Source organism: Pelodiscus sinensis, chromosome 15, assembly GCF_052426305.1.
Source record: "Pelodiscus sinensis isolate ZL-2025 chromosome 15, ASM5242630v1, whole genome shotgun sequence".
Taxonomy (NCBI): domain Eukaryota; kingdom Metazoa; phylum Chordata; order Testudines; family Trionychidae; genus Pelodiscus; species Pelodiscus sinensis.
The window spans coordinates 32,750,287-32,773,735 of record NC_143066.1 but is presented as its reverse complement, the minus strand read 5'-3'; the positions used below and the strand labels follow the sequence as shown (position 1 = coordinate 32,773,735).

At 47.1% G+C, this 23,449-nt stretch overlaps 1 protein-coding gene across 4 annotated transcripts in view; it reads left to right on the top strand.

Moving 5' to 3' along the window:
- The window catches only part of RADIL (Rap associating with DIL domain), a 102,270-nt gene that overhangs the window by 5,550 nt on the left and 73,271 nt on the right, over positions 1–23,449 (top strand). Inside the window, exons 2-3 of one of the 4 annotated variants that reach the window (XM_075899645.2) lie at positions 11–123; positions 11,660–12,221. In XM_075899645.2, the coding sequence (XP_075755760.2) occupies positions 11,690–12,221 (532 nt within the window). In that variant the 5' untranslated portion in view covers positions 11–123; positions 11,660–11,689. Of the gene's footprint in view, positions 1–10; positions 124–2,996; positions 3,120–11,659; positions 12,222–23,449 lie in introns of those variants that run through there. The other 3 variants (XM_089769295.1, XM_075899648.2, XM_075899650.2) reach the window with 3 other exon arrangements.

Sequence of the window (23,449 nt, the reverse complement as noted above, 5' to 3'; positions counted from 1 at the left end):
CCTGTTTCAGAAGTGGGAGGAACAAGCTTATGTGAAAATGAATAATGCAGGGGAAGCTGCAGGGTTTACCGTCAGGAGGAGAATAAATGTCTGAAAGAAAGAGATGTGAAAAAGAATGGCAAGGTAAGCAGTGTTCCCTGTATGCTGAGCACTTGGGCAGCCACCCAGGAGGGATTCACATGCTGCCCAGCTGATTAGCAGAGTGCCCACCGCAACCACAGCCGGCAGCATGTGTTTCTATTGGTGGTGCACATCCACACATGCATCAGTGCACATACCAAATTTTTTTCCACACATCGATAGAAAAAATTAGAGGGAACATTGAAGATCTTTAAATTGACATCAGGAGACACTTAGCTGGAACACCCAGGACAGGCTGCTAATGTTGAAAGTTACTGAGTGTGGATACAGTGGGGGACTATGGATGCCACTCGGTCATAGGACACTGTCCCTACAACTGCTTCTGGCACTAACAGGAGCTGCCCACCCCCATGGGATGTTGACATTGTACTCCAGCAAGCCTAAATGATTATTAGGTTTTGGGGTGTTTTATTAACCATACCATTGGCCTGCTAATGATAAATTGCAGTGCAGTGCTTAAATGGCAGCACATGTGTTGGCCACATGAACATCAGATTCATTTGTTATGATCATTGCCATAACAGTGCAGCATAAATAACAGTGTCATGACAAGACGAAGAGCCATTGTTGGTGTGGCCAGTCTGTTTGTTCCATGACAGGCAAAGAGATGCCAAGATACTCGATCCAGATTCCACTGAGAGGGAAAAACAGAACCTCTGGCTGATTCCTTTATAGTTTTCAACAGCAAATGCCAAAGAAAATCTTGCTTTCTGCTTTTGCATATGGCAAATGTTTGGAATGTCTGGAGCTGCCTGCCTCTGTTGCCAGCTGTTTATCCTCAAACAGTGCACGTTTTATAATAGCATCATTGGAGAACTACTATAAGCACCAGGAAAGATTATGGGGATTTAGGTGCATGAGAGATTTAGGTGCACCAGTCCTAGTAGGTTTCAATAAGGCTTGTGTGCCTAAATTGCTTAGGTGGTGTTGAAGATTTTCCCTGAGGCTACGTCTAGACTACAGGCTTTTTGCGCAAGAAGCTTTTTTCAGAAGAGATCTTCCAAAAAAACTTCTTCTGAAAGAGAGCGTCCACAGTGCCTGGATGCTATCTCGCATATAAGCAGTGATTGCTATGGACAGAATAGCCACCAGGGCACTTGTGCTTTCTCTACTTCCCTCTTCTTCCGAAAAAACTCCCTCTTCCCCATCCACACATGCCTTTTTGCGAAAGAGCTTTTCCTCATAGAATGAGGATTACCAATACCGCAAAACCCCCTCCGTTCTTTCGATTTACTGTGGAAAGAACGCGCTTGCAGTGTGGATGTAACTCAAGTTTTGTTGGAGAAATAGCCATTTTTCCAACAAAACTCTGTAGTCTAGACATAGCCTGAAATAAGTAGGTAGACTTGGAGCTCCTTTGTCACAGGTAATATGAACTGAGAGGGTTTTAGCTGAAACCTAGCCCCGGTGTTCCATTCTCCTCTATTTAGTTTCTTAGAAGATGCCTGTGAGCATAGGGGTCTGGAAAGAGCATGTTTTGTTATCACTCGGTATAGTCCCTTAGGTTCTCAGATGGAAATTAGACCATGTCCTACTTTGTACATGTTGCACCACTATAAACTAGAACTCTCTGGTCTGGCAAAATCCATGGTCCAGTAGGACCACCCGTATTCCAGGATCAGAGAGTTTCAGTGCACTGTGGAGGGCCCAGGAGCTAAGCGAGATGCAGGGAGGGGTGGGAGCTCAGCACAATTCAGGGGGACAGGCATAGGAGCCCAGAGCATGGCCCAGCTGGGCTGTGGCTCAGCTGGGCTGGGGGGGTGGAGCAGGGGCAGAAGCCAGGAAGCCCAGCACATGACTCAGCTGAGCTGGGGGGGTGGGAAGTCCAGCATGCGCGATCCAACTGGACTGCCCCAGGGAGCCAGGAAGGCTGGCATGTGGCCCAGCTCAGCTCTGGGGTGAGGCTTGTGACCCAGCTGGGTGGTCAGGGGAGCCGGGAAGCCCGGTGGGGCAGCTGGGCAGGAAGTGGGGCTGGCAGCAGAGGGGCCAGAAATGACCTCCCCTTGTCCAGCAAAATCCCTCATCCAGGACCAGTCAGCTCCAGAGGGTGCTGGACCAGGGAGGTCCAAACTATTTTTCAAAAAGTCATGTATGTTTAAAGCCTGATTTTCAGATGGACTGGGTACCCAACACTACATTGCAAGTCCGTAAGAGCTCTGTGTTCTCAGCACATTGCAAACTGGAGCCTTTCCTGTCCTACCTGCAGAGCTGTGAAATGACTGTGCTTAGAGCCTTTTTGTATGGATGAAATACATTGGGTCTAGCATTCACTATGACGTTTTTGGCCTCTGGAACTAGAGAAGCTGAGTTTGCACAGGGCCTTTTACAGAAGGAACAGGGAAGTTGATGCATTCATTATAAATAAGGTTGTTAAAATTCAGATGGGCGCTTTAAGAAGCACACGTGAAATGGTTTCTGCAGTTGGAAGTGCTGATCATGTTGTGTAGGTGCTGTAGGTAGTTCTGTGCTGGTGAAATTAGGTGGGAAAATACAGAGTTATCTAGATGTTTTCTTACATAAAAGTCATTTTCTCTCTTGTTTTGGCAAACTATCAGGGCTGGTCTATGCTACACAGCTAGGTCTATCTACCTACTTCACTCAGGGGTAGGAAAAATTAAGTCCCATCAGATGTGTAGTTAAGCTGACCTATGCCTCAGTGTTGACAGCATTAGATTGATGGAAGAATTCTTCTGTTGATCTAGCTACCGCATCCCAGGTGGATTTACTACAGTGAGAGAAAAGGGTCTTCTGTCGCTGGAGCAAATTTCTATGTTATAGCGCTAGGGTGGTGCAGCTGTAGCATTTCTAGTTTAGACATACACAGAGGTGCAGCAGTTTTTCTTCTCTTCTTTTCCAGAATCCCTTTGTCATGCTCGAGAAATCTGTTGCTAGTGAGAACTAATTGGGCTTTCCTCAGCAGCATTGGGCAGGGAAGAAAACAATTTTCCTATCTTGCAAGGGGTTCTTGAGATTTAAAGGTATTTTTTTTCTGTCCCATAATGGAATGAAAAATCAAAATTCCAAATGTTTGTGAATGGACAATACTAATTAGAAATGTGTGTGTGTGAAAATGTTTTCTTTTGTTTTGATCACTCTTGAAAACGTTTAACTTTTTTCATATAAATGAAAAGGTCAATATGAAAAATCATTTTGAATAGATAAATGAAACTTTTTAAATGTCCAAATGGGATGTTTCAACAATTTTGAAACTTTTTTTCAAAAAAGTTTAAACTGGGAGATTTGTCATAACCAGCCCTTTCCTGCAAATGGTTTCCATGGCTCAAAGCTACCCAGTGGAAAATTTTTTTTTGGAAAATGACCGATCCTCACTCTGGTCCTAGGGGCTTGTGGAAGCTGCTCTTTAAATCAGTCAGTTGGGATCACTTGTGAATGACCTAACATTTATTCTCCTTATGACTTGAGCCCATAGCTCCAGCAATGCTCCTGAGAAATGTTATTTGCTAGGGAATGCCAAATTAAGTTGGAGCTGAAAGTCACATTCCAAACTGAGGGAAGAGGAATGGTTTTGTGAATTATTATATTTCTATGGCACGATGTGAAAGTTCATGAGTTCTGGGTTTTAATCCCTCTTCTGTGGCAGACTTCGGCGGCGTCTAGACTGGCATGATTTTCCACAAATGCTTTTAACGGAAACGTTTTTCCGTTAAAAGCATTTGTGGAAAAGAGCGTCTAGACGCAGCCTTCCTGTATAGCCCTGGGCAAGAAGCCCTGTGCCTCAGTTTTTCCATTTGTGAGATGACTTGAAATAGTATTTCATGATCTCCGAGGGTTGTAGGAAGAATAAACTCAGTGATCTTTTGTTTGTCAGAAGGTGGAGATGGATGGGAGGAGAGAGATCGCTTGATCATTACCTGTTTGGTTCACTTCCTCTGGGACACCTGGCATTGGGCACTGTCGGCAGACAGGATACTGGGCTGGATGGACCTTTGGTCTGACCCAATATGGCCATTCTTATGTTCTTAGATGGTATGATGAGCCCCCATAGCTAAGCCGATACAAACCATAAAACCATAAAATACAGCAAACAGACCCTCAGGGATTACCTATTTTTCAAGCTTAGCACTGCATCCATATTCACTGGCAAGATACAAAATATTGAGTTTTGGGTTTAAGACGTTCCTGGGTAAATTAGGGTATGTCAACCTGCTGTTAAACTCCTGGGCCGGTTGTAGCAGCTGGCTTGGCTTGGGCTGTGGGGTGGTTGTTCAGGCTTGGGCTGTAGGATCTAAGAGTGTCTTTTACAGTCCTGCAGCCCAAACCTCACCATCCTGGGTCAGCTGACCCAGGGCAGCTACCAGGGCCGGCTCTACAGAGCGCAGGGCCCGATTCCGGGGGCGGGGCCGCACATACCTGGGGCCCTGGGCGGCACGGCGCATGCATTGCACACTGGAGGCATGCGCCATGCGTCCCAGATGTCATGATGCATGCGCAGTGCCCCGGGAGTACAATGCATGCATGCCCCCCCCAGGCGCACAGCGCATGCACCATGCGCCCGGGACGTCACGACACATGCACCGTGCGCCCAGGGGCCCCGCACAAGTGGCGTGCTCCCGGCGCACGGCGCATGCATCATTTCCCTGGGCGCAGGGCCCCCTCAGGTGCAGGGTCCCACACCAGGGAATTGGCTGAATCGACCTAAGGCCGGCCCTGGCAGCCACAGGTGTTTAACTGTAGTGTCACATACCCTACACATCTCTCTGCCCTGTTTCCTTGTCTGTAAGATGGAGATGATAAAACTTCCTTTCTCCAACCCCCTCTGCCTTGTGTGTGCAGAGTGTAAACCCTGGGGCAGGCACTGTTCTTTACTCTGTATCTGTACAGAGCTTAGCATGATGGGGCCTGCTTTTTGCTCTGATATTTAGAGCTGCTGTAGCCATGCATTTAGTTCACAAATCCATCTGTGTTTCCACCAGACCTGGAGGGGAGTGTGTACTAGGGATGTTAAATATCGGTTAATTGAATAGTTGAGTAACCTCATGAATTCTTATCGGTTAGTCGACTATTCTATAGTCCCTGGGGGTGGGGCTGGTGGCAATGTGGGGTGCCAGGCGGGAGCTGGTCTGCTAAGGGAGTCAGTTTAAAAACCAGCTCCTCTTGCAGACCGGCTGCTTGTCACCCTGTGCTGCTGCCTCTGATAAAGAGGCAGCAGTGCGGGGTGGCAGCAGCCCCTGACTTGGGTGCGGGGGAGGGAGGGGGACTCTGAGCTCCTGGACCCAGAGAGAACTGGAACTGAGTCTGCCCGCCTGGCTCCTAATACACTTTAAATGCAGAACCACCGCGGGCGTAGATCCTGGACCCAGTGTGAGTAGGTCCCAGGCCCAGAGTGAGCAAGAACTGAGCCGGGCTGCTGGCCAGCCTGCTAAAAAATTTACAGGTTGGGGAGGAGAGGGGGAAAATGCATGTAGTCTATAGCATTAACCTATATGCTTTTGCTTATCGGTTAATTGGTTAATCGACTATACTACTACCTCCCTAGTGTGTACTTGTGTGTGTAGCAGGGGAGTCAGACCCCTTCTAATTTGCAGCTGCATTCATGGACCAATCCCATTGCTCAGTGCTTTGGGGCTGACTCATGTTTATTTGACCATCTATCTGGTTTGCTATTATAAATTGCTAGCCTGAGGGAGAGACCTTTCAGTGAGCCCATCGCTCTTGGCTGCCTCTGCCTCTGCAGCCGGGAAAGTCACCTCTCTGCCTTGGCGCAGGAGGGGAAAGGGAACATTTTTTCCCCTCTCTGTTTCTTGCTTTGTTTCTTTCTGAGCCAAATCATGGCAAGATTACAGATTTAGGAGAGAGTGGCTGATTCGAGATTTAAGAAGATATTACCCAGGAGAGGAAAGCACGGTTCAGTGCTCTGAGCTGCAGAGTGGGCGTCACTAGCTCTGCATTAGAGCCACTGACCTTGCCGAAGTCAGTTGCCTCTTCTGCCCCACCTCCGGCAGGGATGTGTAGGGGACAATCACTGGGGGTTAATGGGGAAAGGCGTCTGTCTCCCTCCCCCATTTTGTGCTCTCTGCGCAAATGGCTCCTGTCAGGGGCAGGTTAGTGATCAGAGTGGGAGGCAGAAGGAGATAAGGGAGGCAGGGCATGAGGAAGGACATCGGTAAGGCCGTATGAAAGCAGGGGGAGGGGTCGAGAGCTGGGTGGGATATCTGCGTGCGCGCGGGCTGAATGGGAGAAGGCAGAGAGATTATGCGGTGGAGCAGTTCCCACTGCTCACAGGGAGCAATCAGGGAAGAAGGTGACCTTTCCTGTTAGCAACAGGGGCACTTTCCCAGCCTGGACTGGAGGGTATCCAGTGCTGACAGAGGATCTTTCTCATAACAAGTCTCAGAAGGGGAGTCATGTTAGTCAGTAACTGTAAAAACAATGAGCAATACTGTGGCACCTTAGAACTGGGAACATTTTAACCTCCCTGGACATTCAATAATGGATTTAAAAGTAGCCATCCTTCTACAAAAGAATTTTATTACCCGATTACAGAGGGAGATAGCTGAACTGGAGTTCCTTTACAAGTTCAGTGCTATCAACTTAGGCTTGAATACAGATCCTAACTGGTTAACGCGCTACAAAGCCAATTTCCCCATTTTTGATACTCGCGGCTCCACATCAAATGCTGTGAGTGCTGCTATAGCCATGCATTTAGTCCACAACTCCATCTATGTTTACAGCAGACCTGGAGGGGAGCATGTACCTGTGTGTGGAGTGGGGGAGTCAGCCCCTTTCTAATATGCAATTGGACCAATAATATTCATGGACCAATCCCATTGCTTAGTGCATTGGGGCTGACTCACTTTTTTATTTGACATCTATCTAGTTTGCCACATCTACCCTGACTTAATTAGCTTCATTAACACTGGTCCTACAATTGACAGGTAACATCTTTTGCTGTTATATATGGATTCTGTAATTTGCACTCCAACTCATCCAAGGAAGTGGGTTTTACCCATGAAAGCTCATGATCTAATACATTTGTTAGTCTCCGAGGGTATTTAAATATCCCGTGCTCCATTAACATGATCTCGCCGGCGCGCTAGTTCGAATCACAGCTGATTCGAACCAGGAAGTGCGCGCCGGGACGCGTTAGTTCGGACTAAAGCCCTTAGTCCGAACTAATGTTACTCCTCATTTTTTGAATCAGCTGTGATTCGAACTAGCGCGCCGGCGAGATCATGTTAATGGAGCGCGGGATATTTAAATCCCCACTTCATTAACTACTTCGATTGTCTCCATTTGCATCCCTAGTTCGAACTAGGGATGCAGTGTAGACGTACCCTAAGGTGCCACAGGACTGCTGGTTATTTCTGATAATGTTAGCATTCTTCTTGGCTAGTGTGAAAGACCAGGCAGAAATAGCATCTCTGGGAGGCAAAGTGGCCCTGTAAATGGGCCCCCATATGTCTCATGCCCACTCTGTTGCTGATTTACTGTATGGATTTAGGCAAGTCCCCTCCCCTCTCCTTGCCTTAGTTAGTCTCAGTAAAAGAGATATAATGATGCCCTTGTAAAGGCTCTGAGATCTGAGGAGGAGATGTGTGCCCTAGAGGTGCTAACTGTGGTCAGTAAGGGTACGTCTAAACTACATGGCTCCATCGATGGAGCCATACAGATTTGTTTGTTCGGCAAAGGGAAATGAAACCGTGATTTAAATAATTCATTTAAATTTAAATGGCTGCCCCGCTCTGCCGATCAGCTGTTTGTCGGCAGATCGGGGCAGTCTGGACGCTCTCCTGACAACATGAAAGCCCTTTATCGACCTCCCCGGTAAACCTCATCCTACGAGGCATAACGGGGAGGTCGATAAAGGGCTTTCAGGTCGGCGCAGGAGCGTCCAGACTAGCGCGCTGAGCTGACAAACAGCTGATCAGCTGTTTGTCAGCTCAGCACAGCAGCCATTTAAATTTAAATGAAGCCGCGATTATTTAAATCACGGCTTCATTTCCCTTTGCCAATTAGCCTAATCTACATGGCTCCATCAATGGAGCCATGTAGTTTAGACACACCCTAAACGTGATTGATGTCTGCCTCGAGGGTGTTGGGAGGCTTACGAGATCCTGGAATGGAAGGTGCTCCAAGAAGGCAAAGCAGTAGTGACAATCGAACATAGCAGTGACAATCTTCACCACAGAACCTTTGGCCTGCACGCTTCCATTTCACATCTAGCCTAGGACAGTCACAGTCGGAGGCCTGCTCAGTGTCTGCAGCAAAAGGAGCTTGCTAGACTCAGGCCCCAAGAGACCACATTAAACACCTATGGCAGTCACAGCTGGCTCCACTTGACAGTACCACTGACAGACTCAGCAGAAGCCAGGGTCTGAATGGGGGATGTAAACTGAGGTGGTACCTCCCACTTAGGTTTGAAACACAGCAAGAGGGTGAAGGAGCCTGGACCTGATGCTGTGTGTGCTGCCCCAGTTTTGGAATAAAGAGAAGCCTGCAGTTTCCAGGGCTGTCAGCTCCAGTAGTAATGTCACATGCTGTGATCTCAGGCCATGTCTCCACTTACAGGAGGAGCAACACTCTGGCGATTGATCTTCCGGGGTTTGATTTAGTAGGTCTAGTAAAGACCCGCTAAATTGAATGCTGAGGGTGCCCCTGTTGGTGCCAGTACTCCTTGTTTTCATGAGAAGTAAGGGAAGTTGGCAGGAGCATTTCTCCCATCGATCTCCCGCTGCGGAGATGACACCAGGCTCGGCAGAGTAGACCCAGCCTCTGAATATAGGTCAAGTAAGAGGAGTGTGGAGACCAATAAAACTCCAAATTCTGCCCTGTATCCAGTGAACAAGTGCTCTTTCCAGTCTGCCCTTGCTCTTGGCATCATTAAGCAACAAGGTCGGGACTTTCACTGAAATCTCTTAAAGCTAGGGAGGTATGTATCTGGCAGTAACTTGCATACCGACAGCTGCAATTGTGTGTCCATTCACACCTCAGGATTGTAACACTGTGCCTTAGTAGGAATGCTGAAGCACAATGCAGGACTATAATCACCTTATAAATCAGCTGTGGGTTTAAAATTGATATCTTGTATAACAGCAAATTTGTTAGTTTCTAAGGAGCCACAGGGCTGCAATGTATACATATGTAACAGTGTATACCTTGATATTTTAAACAATACACTGTGTGAATGGGCGAGATGTTCCTGAAGGGGAAAAACTAACTTCACTTTATGATTCATAAAGTTAAGATCTGCACTTTAGGATATTTCTAGCTCTGCTGAGCCTTGATGTAGATGCATAAGATATTTCTCTCTTGCCAGCTGTCCCTTGCCAGATCTCACTCAAGTCCTGCTATGAGAATGTGATTTTAAAAATAAATCTTTTATTTAAAAGTAGAGCTGCAAAACTGAAATGTAGACCAGCCCTGAAAGTCTGTGTCAATTTCCCCCACTAACTGGCCACAAGCGGGCATTCAGCAAAGATATTTTCCTGTGGGGTATCATCCAGTCTGCTCCACATCACTGCATCTTGATTGGTAGCACAGGTAGCCCTCATTTGGCAACACTGATTAAGGATTTTGTCCTTTGGTTGCATGGAGGAGGGGTGTCACTGATGTTACAGAATCATGCACTTTGGAATGTCCTTAGTGAAGCAGGAAGTGCTGGAAGATTTGGTGGGTTGGAGGGGAGAGAAGTTTTGGGAAGGTTATTTACAACTTGTTTTTCCCCGGGTCTACTGCCTTTTGGTTAGCAGGGGCACTCAACAGAGAGCTACGGGCTTAACTTAGTGTTCATCTGAGCTTTGCATTTCACCTTGAAAAGTCAAAGTGATTTATAACTTATAATAAGTGAATGGGACTCGTGATGTCTTGGGTACTAACTAAGGTCTTTGTGTCACTTCTAAACTCTCAGTAGTGCTACCTGCCTCCTGCATCAGGGAATCTTGCCTCTGCTCTGTAAGTTGGCAATAGATTCACCCTTTGGGATTCAGCGCCTGGATACCCACCAAAATCCCAGCGTCTCTGTTCCCAGAGGAACAGCGTTCCTCAGCTTAGCAGTTGTACCTCAGCCTACTGCTCCTGTGTCTCACACAGCCCTTGCGTTCAATTATAGTAAAAGACAAGGAAGTGTATTTAGGAAAGACAAGCACTTCAAATAGAAACAAGCGTGAGTGATGGGAAAAGGGTTACACATAAAATGCAAATCAGAGCCTCCACTTAATAACAATTACCTTTCCTGTCTGCTAAAGTGGAATCTTACCCCAAAGCTCAGTTTTCTGCAACATTTGCTAGCTACGAGAAGCTATTCTCCACTCAGCAAGGCTCCTTCATGAATGCATCCAGTCTTTCTCCACCCGGTAATTCGCTGCATCAGTCTTCAGCTTTTATTCACAGGCAGGGGGATCGCCTCTCTGGCCTGTTGTTCTTTTCTCCTTCCAAATGGCTTTGATGGCTAAAGTTTGTCTTTCATGTCTGGCCATTGACTTTCCTTGGTTGAGGCAACAGAGGATAATTGAGCTATACACTAGGGATATAAAATCCCGTTTAACCAATTAAGGGGAGGGCGAACGCTCCAGCAGAGCTATGCGGCCCTCCAGCCCAGCTGTTCCCGGCCCTCCCTGGGCACTGCTACTGCTGCCATGGCTCGTGGCCCCCCTGCAGGAGCTGCCACTGCAGCTCCTGCCCCCCCTCCCCACGGGGGCAGTGGTTGTTGGCTCCCAGCCCATGGGGCTGGGAACCAGCAGCCCCGCACAGGGTGCCAGTGGAACTGCTCCCAGGCACCGGGTAACTGTTTAACCGGGTACCAGTTAACATTCCTACTATACACTGTGATCGGCTAGCCAGGGATAGGGATTATGTATCTCAGTTCCCTGGTGACTCCCTTTCACTCCAAGATCATAAGGGCAAATGTTTCAGTAAAGTGACATTATTCTTTAAATATCACCCATCTCCCAGTGCTCATGAATATCAATAAGTTAAAGGCTTTCACACATGCTACCCTTCATGGATAAATACCATGAAAGTGGTGCATGAAATACCACGAGTTTGTGAGGCCTGAGACAGGAGCCGGTTGTGAAAGAGTAAACCTTTTTCCAATTGGCACCAGTGGGCCTCTGTGTCACAATCGCCTCTTGTGTTCTTAGTGTAACTAAACTGTTGGGCTCTGCTTTTCTTTCACCCCAAGAACTTCTGCAGGGAAGCGCTTCCCTTGGTTAGGCAGGAGAAACATCCATTGATCTATAAACAGAGGATGCTTGGTATAGCGCCAGAAGAAATTCTTAGGGATACATTCACCTCTGGAGTAATTCCACTGATTTCAGGGATGATGGATACATTTGTCTGCTGCTGTGTCACACATGAAAATGCACAGCCCCATTCCTGCACTCGTCTCGCCATTCCAGAGATGACAACATGTGCCCTCTGGGCCACTGTCCAGGCTTGGGGTCTTGCAGTCACTCCTGCTCCAGTTTGGAGGTTTCTGTCCGTGGGCTTGCTATTACCTCTGTTCCCCTCCAGGCTTTTAAATGCTGTTTTGCCTTTTTTGTTTCTGTTCACTCTGCAGCGGCCTCCCACGACGACCACCTCACACGCGATGTTCTATGGATCTTCGTCCGCCATGTCCCCACCTTCCAAAAACAAGCTCAAGCGTCAGAGCCGAATATTCTCTCAGGTCTTATACCGGACGCTGAGCTATAAGGACCGCAGCTCGGTGTCGGCTTTCCCGGTGGCCAGCAGCGATGACCCAGCTGAACTTTCCACTCAGGTCTCGACCCCAGGGGTCCTGAAGATATTTGGAGGCAACATCTGCGCAGGCACCCACTACAAGAGCGTCCTGGCCAGCGGGAGTTCAAGTGCACAGGAGCTGGTGAAGGAGGCACTGGAGCGCTATGGGCTGAGCAAGGTGGACGCTGGCCACTATGTGCTGTGTGATGTTATCGGGATGTTCGGCGGCTCCGAGAAACAGTGGCAAACGGAGGGGTTGCGAGTCTTCGGTGATCATGAGAAGCCTCTTCTGATCCAGGACCTATGGAAGCCCCGGGAAGGGTTCTCCCGGCGTTTGGAGCTACGGAAGAGATCAGAGGTGGAGGAGCTGACTGCGAGGGACATAGACACGATCACAGCAGGTAAGAGGCTCGCGGAGAGCTACGGATAAATGCTAAGCTGGACAAGGGCCTTGGGCTGAGCCATTGGCTCTTCATTTTGAGGAGTTGCTAGATTTTGTGCTTCTACTGGTGGTGCACCTTCACACATGCCTTGATGCACATAACATTTTATTCTGCACATGCACGGAAAAAATCTGTATTTGAATGGGAAAGATTAGAGGGAACATTACTCCCTCATTTTCCCCCACATCAGTGGAGGTCTGGCAATTTACAGCAGCTGGGAATCTGGCCCTGGGAATACTGAAGATCTTTCCTGAGCTAGTGATTGTTTATATTTGTTGTAAAGTGATATCGCCCAGTTAAAGGTGAAAAGTCACAATCAGGTGCACTCCAGACTTTTTCAAAGGTCATTACAGAGATGCCATTTCTGCTGTCCATCTCCCTGGGGGTTCAGAAGACCTGACAGGTAGAGGAATCCATAAATTTCCACTGTCCAAGAGGGCAGGATATTAGTTTTAGGTATTCTGCACCTTCCGTATGATGCAGAGCTGTATTGTACAGGGCTTAGTTCTGATGGTAAGAGACCTGTGGATCCACATAAGAACAACCCAACTGAGTCAGAACAAAGATCCATCTAGCCCAGTATCCTGTTTTTCCAACAATGGCCAAAGCCAGCTGCTCCAGAGGGAATGAACAGAATAAATAATCGTCAAGTGATCTATCCCCTATTACCCATTCACAGCTTCTGACAAACAGAGGCTAATAGCCATTGATGGGTTTTTTTGAACCGGATTATAGTCTTGGACTTCAGAGTGTCCTCTGGCAAGGAGTTCCATAGGTTAACTGTGTGTCGGGTGAAGAATTACTTTCTTTTGTTTGTTTTAAAAGTGTTACTTATTAATTTAATTTGTTCTTACGTTATGGGAAACAGTAAATAATTCTTCTTTATTCACTTTTTCCATGCCAATCATGATTTTATAGACTTCTATCATATTGCCCCTTAGTTTTCTCTTTTCCAAGCTGAAAAGTCCCATTCATATCCCTAATAATTTTATTGTCCTTTTCTGAACTTTTTCAAATGCTGAGATATCGTTTTTGAGATGAGGTGACCTCATCTGTACACAGTATTCAAGATGTGGGCGTACCATGGATTTATATAGAGGCATTAAGATACTCTCTGTCATATTCTCTATCCCTTTCTTAATGGACCTTTGGTCTGACCCAGTACGGCCATTCTTATGTTCTTATGTTCTAACAATAGGTTAGAAACCATGGTTAGTAGATCCCCAATTTCACATTTGTGTTCTTTCAGAATTCTTTGGTCCTGTTACTTATTAGGCTGAGTCTAGACTGGCAAGTTTTTCTGCTTTTGCGGAAAAACTTGCCAGCTGTCTACACTGGCCGCTTGAATTTCTGCAAGAACACTGACGATCTCATGTAAGAAATCAGTGCTTCTTGCAGAAATACTATGCTGCTCCCATTCAGGCAAAAGTCCCTTTTGTGCAAAGCTTTTGCGCAAAAGGGCCAGTGTAGACAGCTCAGATTTGTTTTGAGCAAAAAAGCGTCTAGATTGGCACAGACGCTTTTCCACAAAAAGTGCTTTTGCGGAAAACCGTCCGTGCCAATCTAGACGCTCTTTTCCGCAAATGCTTTTAACGGAAAACTTTTCCGTTAAAAGCATTTGCGGAAAATCATGCCAGTCTAGACATAGCCATTACTGTTTAGCTTATCAGTTTGTTCCAGAACCTCTTCGAATGACTCCTCCATTCGGAACAGTTCCTCAGATTTATCCCCTAAAGAGAATGGCTCAGGTTTTGGAATCTCTCTCACATCCTCAGCCGTGAAGTTAATGTAAAGAATTCATGGATTTTCCCCACAATGACCTTACGAGGAAGGGAAATCAGTGTGGGGTATAGGCACAGCTGCCACAGAGCCAACCGCATCTTGGAGGCTACCGTAACAACCCCAGAAGCAGGGCCAGATTAAGGCATGGGCTAGCCGGGCAGCTGCCCGGAGCGCCAACCTATGGGGGGCTGCCATCAGGCGTTGCGTGCCCCGCTCCCGGATCGCGGGCTGCAGCAGCTCCCAGCGGCCACCCTGCAGCGGCTGCCAGGGGCAGGAGCCGCGTTAACCCCCACAGCACTGACCAGCAGCGCCCTTCCCCCCGCAGCCGCAGGGCCCTGCACGGCCAGGCTCGGCCCACCCCGGGCGGCCCTGGGTTGCGCGCCAGCAGCAGTAGCCAGGCTGGGCCGGGCACGTGCATCCTGCTGCCGCCAGCTCCGCGCGCCCTCCCCCACACATGCGCCCTCCCCCAACCCAGTGCGCAATTAAACTGTCTTCCCGGGGTGCTGGAATTGCTCGGTCCGGCCCTGACCAGAAGCATGGGGGGATCCTATGCTGAGGATAGTCTTAGGCTTGGGACAGGGCTTAAGGTTTGACCCAGAGGAATTGAACTCATTAGGATACGAGGAAAAATCTAACTTGAAGGATCCTTAAACACTCTAGCAGAGATTGTGGGAGGTTGTGGAATCCCTGTTTTGGAGGATTAAAGAACAGGTCAGACAACTCTAGGAATTCTTAACCCTGCCCCAGTAGGGGGCGCTCCACTTGAGGACCTCTTGTGACCCCTTCCAGCCCCGTGTCTCTATGATTTTATGACAATTCTGACTCTCACCTCCAAATTGTATGTCAGCATTTTAGACTCTGCTCATCTGCTGTCTCTCCAATCATAGTTAAATTACATTATGATGTTGTCTGGAAGCCTGCAGACTGTTTTGCTATTGGCTGAGTTCCCTGTCTCCTCTCTCTCCCCCATTCCCAATTAGCCATTATCTTTATCAGTGGAAAAACCTCAACCTGCAAGTTGAGCCCTTAGCTGATTTCATTTCAGTTCCAGCAGGACTCACGCAGTGGTGGGAGGCTCGTAGGGAATTTTAGAAATAATCAAAATGAAATAAAGAGACAACGAGAAAAAAAGCAACGTGGGCCGAACCCCGCTCTTCAGTATTGCCCGTAGCACTCTGGGTCCATGGGTGGAAAGTGGAGATGAATTGTGAATCAGAGGGTGTGTAAAAGACCCAAGTGCAATGTACCGAGGCTCTGTTTTCCCTTCCTAAATGGACACCCACTTCTGGGGGGTTAATATCAAACTCGACAGACATTGGATGACTGCAGTATCTGAGCACCTGACCCCACGTCATCAGAGATTGCTCTGAGTAGGAGAGAGAGGAGGGGTTCTAATGCATGGTGGGTATCTTCTTAGCCCGCAGTTCTCACAGCTGCTTTTGCAGAGGGACTATGATACGATTTCCTGTTATTGTCACTGATTCCCCAGCAGGATATTGTGTTATGGGGAGAGGTGCCAAAGAGAGGGTTAATGAGGAGTTCAAACACAGGCCTGGGGCTGAGAGGACACTGTGCAAGTTGACTGGACAGAGGCAGGGAGCAGAGATGTAGCTCGAAGCAGAACTGGGCTCTGTGTCCTGGTAGCTCTTCATTGTCCATGTAGGAATCATGATAGGCTGGGCTGGGTCCAGAAGCCAGGTATGATGGGCTGCAAGGCTCAGTATTATGTGAGGTTTATATTGAAGCCCATTTTTGTTTTTGAGAAATAAAGTGATGGCTAGTAGAGGAGTGTGACAGCTATACCAGAATATTGTGAAGAATCTTCTTAGCCAGGTGGCAAAGTCCATCCCTCTTCATAAGAGGTGAGAGATGATATAAGCATTGCTGCTCAGGTACATGGAGGTCAGGGCCAGATGCTATAGGCAGAGCCCTGTACGGATACAAAATTGGTATCTCCATCTGCAAACATGATCTATGGATAGCAGCAGCACATTTGCAGGATTCTAGATACAAAATCCGTACCTGCATCTGTATCCACAAAAATGAGCTGCAGACAGCCACATTCATGGATGCAGATACTTGCAAATATAAAGCGGCTATTTCCAAATTTGAAGGGGTCTCGATACTAAATTTGTACCTGCATCTGCAAAAATGAGCTTTGCATATCCACATCCAAGGATGCAGATACGCGCTGATATAAAGCGGATCTCTGCAGATTTGCAGGACTCTAGCTATAAGTACCTAGCTGTATTTCCACCACTTTAACCGTACCCATGGGATTCTATGGATGATATCAAGAATAATAACGCACCAGTTTTCAACTTGTTTACCATGGTGGGCTGCATATGCATCTCTCCCTGTGTTATCTGGGCTGCAACCACGCAATATATATAAAACAAAAAAGAGGACTATGTAGCACTTTAAAGACTAACAAGATGGTTTAATAGGTGATGAGCTTTCGTGGGCCAGACCCATTTCCTCAGATCAAATAGTGGAAGAAACTGAGGAAGTGGGTCTGGCCCATGAAAGCTCATCACCTATTAAACCATCTTGTTAGTCTTTAAAGTGCTACATAGTCCTGTTTTTTGTTTCAGCTACACCAGACTAACACGGCTACATTTCTAGCAATATATATAGCGGCCCACAGGTTACAAGTAGAGAACCACTGCTATAACCGCGAACACAGAAAGAATTAACAACCTGCTGAAGGGAATTCGGACTCTTTCCATTGGTCTTAATGTGCGTTGGATCTTGTCCAAACTGAACAAGTAAAGGAAATTCAGAGGGAAGCAGGTGGCTCTTTGAGGCACGGTGAGGAGCAGGTTTTTCAGGACACGTTGCTCTGGTTCTGTATAGTCCTGGGAAGGCTCCCATGTTTCAGAAAAGCCATAAATGTTGTGTGGTGATATAAATGCAGCCCTTTCCTCCCAACAGTATCCACCGTGGCAAGAATCCACGCTGCATAGTAAGAGGCCAGTCTTTCTAGAACCTCAGGATAAAGTTTCTTTGGAAGTCTTACAGCAAGTCTTAATCCATTTTATCTCCCCTTTTAAAAGTAAACAGAACAACCAAGCTGGGGAATCAAGCACACAAAAGGAAGGATACGTGGCTGACTGTATGTGTCCATGGGATGCAGCTCCTTTACTCACAGCTTTGCTCCTGGAACCACCTGTCTTTCTGCAAAATCAAACCATAAGGCTGGGAGGTTTGGGGTGACATGCAGCAACTATAAACTTAAAAAACAACAAATAGTCTGGTAGCACTTTAAAGACTAACAAAGCATGTAGATGATATCATGAGCTTTCATGAGCATGGCCCACTTCTTCAGATGACCAGAGCGTTGGATGTCCAGGACCAAAATAAATAGGGGAGAAGGGAGGGGGTGGGAGGCGGAAGAGGAAAAAATGGGGGGGGGGGTGGGAAGAAACAAGAAGAGGCAGTGGATAAAAAATATCAAGTGGAAAGCTGAGCTGGAATGTAATAGGAAAAACAAATAGTCTATAAGTACCTAAGACTGGATAGTCAAAAGAGGCAGATAAAAACTATTAATTAGCAAACAAATAGTCTGGTAGTACTTAAAAACTAACAAAACATGTATGTAAGACATGTCTTCCAACTGGGAACACATGGGCAGGCCCCACCCTGTCCCTCCAGAGAGCCCCATGCAAAACAATGGGGCTTTGTGTGGATCGTAGGGGTCTGCTCCATTTGCAAAATAGGGAGTTCTGGGCTCCCGTTTGAACATTCCCAGTTTGACAGCAAACAGCTGAGACCTCCTCTGAGTTTAGGTTTTCAACCAGTTATGCACCCACCCACCTTAGAGTAATTTCTTCTAAACCACATTTCTCTCGATTGCTTATGAGAATGTCATGGGGGACTGTGTCAAAAGCCTTATGAAAATCAAAATATAGCCCAAGTACTGCTCCGCACCATCCAATTCTGGTATTTCCTAAATTTCAACTGCTTTCTTTTGCAACCTTAACGTTATTTTCGCAGAGTTTTTCTGTGTAACTTCCTAGGCTTTTAAAAAAAGCAAACTCACGTCTCCTCCCTGAAATGCCACCTTGTCATCAGCAGGGTTGGAACATTTAGATCCACTGGTCAGACCTCTTCCATTTGAGCTAATAGAGGAAACTGATAGCACTAGTAGGTTGTCATTCTATCAGGACCAGCCACTAAAGGGTGGCGTGATACATATTCTTTGCCAGTGAACATAAGAGCATAAGAACGGCTATACTGGGTCAGACCAAAGGTCCATCTAGCCCAGTGTCCTGTCTGCCGACAGTGGGCAATACCAGATGCCCCAAAGAGAGGGAACACAACAGGTAATCCTCATGTGATCCCTCTCCTGTCACCCATTTCCAGATAAACAGAGGCTAGGGACACCATTCCTACCCATCCTGGCTAATAGCCATTGATGGACCTAACCTCCATGAATCTATCTAGTTCTTTTTTGAACCCTATTAAAGTCCTAGTCTTCACCACATCCTCTGGCAAGGAGTTCCACAGATAGACTGTGAACTGAGTGAAGAAATACTTCCTTCTGTTTGTTTTAAACCTGCTACCTATTAATTTCATTTGGTGACCCCTAGTTCTTATATTGGGGGTTTCACAAATATTTGTTTTTAGCAGAGGAATGGTGAGACTCAGAAATGTGATGTTCCATTCCATTATGGAGGGGAGTGTGCTCTAATGGTTGCCGTCCATTCTGCCCCATCTCTTCCAGTCTGTCTCCGTACTATGGCTCTCCCTCACGTCCCCAGCTCTTTGCCCCAGTCACCCCATCCAGGCTTTTTGCCTAATACATCTAGCTTCCTCCACTCCCTAGCCCAGAGAAGGGCAATAACACAGCGGCAGTTCGCCAGGGTTGGCCCCTGGTAGGCCGTCACAGCTATATTTACCTGCACAGGTGCAGATACCAACAGTCGCAGCTCCTGTTGGCTATGGATCACCGTTCCAGGCCAACGGAAGCTGTGATTGCTGTTACTTGCGGCCGTGGAGGTAAATATAGCTGTGGGGACCCACCAGGAGCTAACCCTGGCAGAGTGGGCCTGGTCTGTGGGACAGTGTTTGCCCGCCCCTGCCCTAGCCTTGGTTCCTCTTCAGATTTCAGTCTCCCTTTCTCCTCCTGGACTCCTCAGCAGATTTAATTCTCTCCCTTCCCCATCTCCCCTGGGCTCCCCAGTCGCCTGCACCCCCCCCCCCCCCGCACTCTAGTTCCTTGTTCTAGTCTCTCCATGACTGTCTCTTGGCTTAGTCTCAGTTTCTATTTTGCCCCTCTCCGGGCTCCATGTCCCAGTCTACTTTTGCCACACACCCCAGTCCAGATTGTATCTCCTCTACATTTGAGTCAGGCAGCTTCCTCCTCCATTCTGCCTCAGAGCCAGTAGCACACAGAAAAGACAGTTTCCCTGCTCTCCATTTTGGTGCCAGCCACCACAGCAGGTAGGTTCAGCAATTGCAGGGGAAGACTTGCTTGGTCCCTGAACCCTGGGTTTGAATGTGCTCGTGCAGGCAGACTCTTCAGGGAATGTATCTGCCAAACTCTGAAAGGGCCAGGGCTGTCTTTACTCAAACTCAGAATATGCAGCTGCGTAGGGCACCTGAAAATGTGGGGTACCACTGGGTCCACCAACCTGCTCTTCCTCTCCCTGGTCCGTGACTCTGCTTCCTTCCGAGAGGGTCTAGTTAACTGAAAAAGCCTGCCAGATGTATTAGCAGAACACTGAACTTGTGAAAGTACCCATCAAGTGGCAAAAAAGCCATCATCCTCCGCACCCTCCGAGCTGTCACTGGGCACAGGGACACCAAGTTAATAGTAGATGTAGGGCCCCGTAAATCCTAAGGACGGCCCTGGACAGATCTCTACTGAACATGTGGAAACTGATGATTTCAAAGGCTTATAACCTGGCCAAATGGGGGTGACTTGTCACAGCCACTGCAAAAGGCAGATTCCTGACACCAAAGCAAAGTTACCAAATTTCAAGGCTGTGCTATAAAACAGGGAGGAGCGAGAGCCTCTCAATGAAATGGAAGAATATTTTTAAGCATGAGCAGCCCAACTTTTCCCTCATTCTCAGAAATGGCTGAACCATTTTTGCTGAAGCATTCCAGAAATTGTTCAGTCTGAGGTAGACACCCAGCAGGAACAATTTTAGCCCAAATGATTAAGGTTTGGCGAAGTTATAAACAATGGAAAATGGGAAGCTAGAATGGGAAGTGGTGGGCAATCAAACTGTAGATAGCTCTGCCAGCTCCACCTATGGCCAATGTTTCCACATATATGTAAGGCCTATTCTTCTTTCAATACACAGATATTGTTTTAGTTGTCTCGATGCTCCCAGGCTGGAATAGAGGAAGGACGATCTCAGATGTACCTTCAACAATTTTCATAGCTAGCCAGCTCATCCTGGGAAAGAAACCACTTCAGTTCTCGTCTATTCAACTCAATTGCAGGCTGCTACATTCTGATTGTTGTGGCAGATGTGCTTTCACCTTCCTGGCCCTTCTTTCTTGTAATGATGATGGTTCTGTCAGCTGGACCCATAACTGCCCTGTAACTGCCGTGATAAGGGCTAGCCTGTAAATAGCGCTTTCCATCCGTAGATCGCAAAGTTCTTCAGGGTGAGTGAGTTCATTGCCCGCACTTCCCATTTCACAATGGGAAAATGGCTGCACGGAGCGGTGAAGTGGCTTCTCCAAGGTGACAGTGCAAGATGATGGCAGAGTTGAGCGTATGGAATCATGTTCTCCCAGCCTTCTCTGCTGGCCTGCGCAGTACTTATCTATGCAAGGAGGTGCGGCAGACACTACAGCACCTGCTGTAAATGTTGCTTTAGGAGAGGATCTCTGCTTTTCATTCTCCGTTGCCTTCAGCAGAACTGGAGAACTGGGAGGTAGATGTGACCTTGTTGCAATGAGGGGAGCATGGAAAGGAGAACCGAGTTCTATTGAAGGGGAGGGCTGATATTGATTTTGGGGGTGGAGATGCAAGGAGGCTACATTCTCAAAGGGAATGGGGAAGTTGCATATTCCTAGCCTGGATTAACTCACTCAGGTCACAATTGTCGAAGCAAAAACACGCTCCTCTGTGTTTAGGCAGCTAACAAGCAGCTTTATTAATTAATAAAGCACAGCATGAGCCAAACGTGGTCACAGCAGAGCCAGACCCAGTAAGGCTACTAATACAATCAATCCTAGTATCTTTATACCCTTAACCAAACAGTCTGACGTCAGGGCATCCAATTACAGAAATCCTCAATTAAATTTGGAAAAACAAAGCCTTATCAACAAGATGGCGGACAGGTGCGAGGGAGTACATCTCCTGTCCCAACCAGCCCAATTAACACATACCAATAGCCCATCCTGTAGGCCTCTTCTCACGGGGTGACAGAAAGTTCACTCTGGTCTACGTGCTTGAGAGAAAAGCTGAAATGGTTTCTGATATACAAGATGGCTTCTAGCTAAATATGAAAATGGTTTCTACAGCTTCTACAACTCCCCCCTTTTAGCCTTTTAAAGGCTAACCTTGAAACCATTTTATACCTCCATTTTCCATTAAAGTATTTATGTACATTTCTTGTTCCTTTCTCTGCTCATCCTATTTTAACATCATGAGTTCCACATTCCCTTTGGTAAGGGTCTATCTTGTGTTTTCTAGAATACAAGAAATACAGCATTTGATTAACAAGAAACAGCAATAAGCACAAAAGAATATAGCCAATACTAAAACTACTCTTTGCAAAATCCAAGTTCCCACATGTCCAAACCAGCCTCCCAACCAATCCCAGAGGGTCCAGTCTTCCCCCTGCCTTAGGCGTTTCACAGTTCTTTTAATTTCTGAGGCATCTTCCTTTACTTCTTTGCTGGTGTCAGAAATATACCCACAGCATTTTCTTCTTACTAAGGCACAAACCCCGCTCTTACTAGCTAGGACATAGTCTAGGGCCATTCGGTTTGGCTTTTTCTCACCCTGGCTCCTGAACCGTTACATGTCTAGCAGTACTTTCCAATTGGGGTCAAGGCTAGGCGGATATACCCTGGGTTAGTAAACTCTTTATCCTGCCAAGTATCATTTGGCTTAGTTTACTAAACAGTGTGCCATTCATTTGAGTGTTGTTTAGTGGGACTGGAATTATTGGGATGCCTCCTTCTGAATGTACTGGACTGTGAGCACATATCCAGCAACCTGTAGAATTAAATTCTTGGGAAACTTGGTTCATTAAAAGCATAAACACATTTGAACCATATAGGTTATAACTACTAAATATTAAAAACAAGATTAAGCATAAGCTTAACATGAATTGTTTGTCCAGCCTCATGCTGGCTGTTCTTCAGGACTTCGTAGTTTGCTTCACCTATCGCTGGCAGGTTCTTTTGGGCCGCAGCTGGTACCTTAGCCTTGGTCTCTCAGGCTCGTCTGCTTCTGGGCCTGGATTGCCGGTACCAAGCCTGTGCTGATCCTCGTCTACTTCTGGACCTGGGTTTCTGGTACCAGGTCTGTGGTGATTCCCATCTGCTTCTGGACCTGGGTCTCCGGTACCAGGTCTGCGGTGCTCCTTATTGGGGCCGACTTCTGTAGGGGCCAAGACGGGTTTGCAGTGGGATGCGTGAATCCAGGTGGGCAATCCTTCGCACTTTACAGCAGTATGGGTGGTCAGAAGGATTTGGTAGGGACACTTTCACCTGGGTTCCAGGGCAGTCTTCCGCTGGTGAACTTTCACGCAAACCCAGTTTCTTGGTTGTAGTTTAAGGCACAGCTCAGTTGGGGCCTCCTGGAAGGCGTCCTTAACCTGTAAATGATAAGACTGTACACACCTCATAAGTTCCTGACAATTCTTGACTATGCTTCCTTTAACAAGTGTGGCATCAGCCAGGTTAATTTCTGGGCTACTTTACAGTCTCATAGGTTGGCCACATGCAATTTCATGTGGACTGAGTCCAGTTTTCTGATTAGGAGTGGCTCTCATGCTCATTAGGGCAATCTGGAGTGCTACTATCTATGTTAAGCCAGAGTTCTCACATATTTTAGCAAGTTCGTTCTTTAAAATCCTGTTTCATCTTTTTACTGTTTCTGCGCTCTCCAGGTGTCGTGCACAGTGCAGTGCTTGTCTGGGAGAGTAGTACTTCTCTAGTTTTTTTTTGAACAATTTGCCCAGTAAAGTGGGTACCTTTATCACCGGAGATCACAAGGTGTATTCCCCATGATGGGATGTAATAATTTAGAAGTTTCTTAGCTACTGTGATGTCATCATGTTTCCTTCAGGGATAAGCTTCTACCCATCCCAAAAACAAGCAAACAATAACCAGCACATTATTCAAAGGATTGACATTTAGGCAATTGAATAAAGTCCATTTGTAAATTCAGAAATGGTCCTAAAGGCAGAGGTCTGGTTGCCGGAACT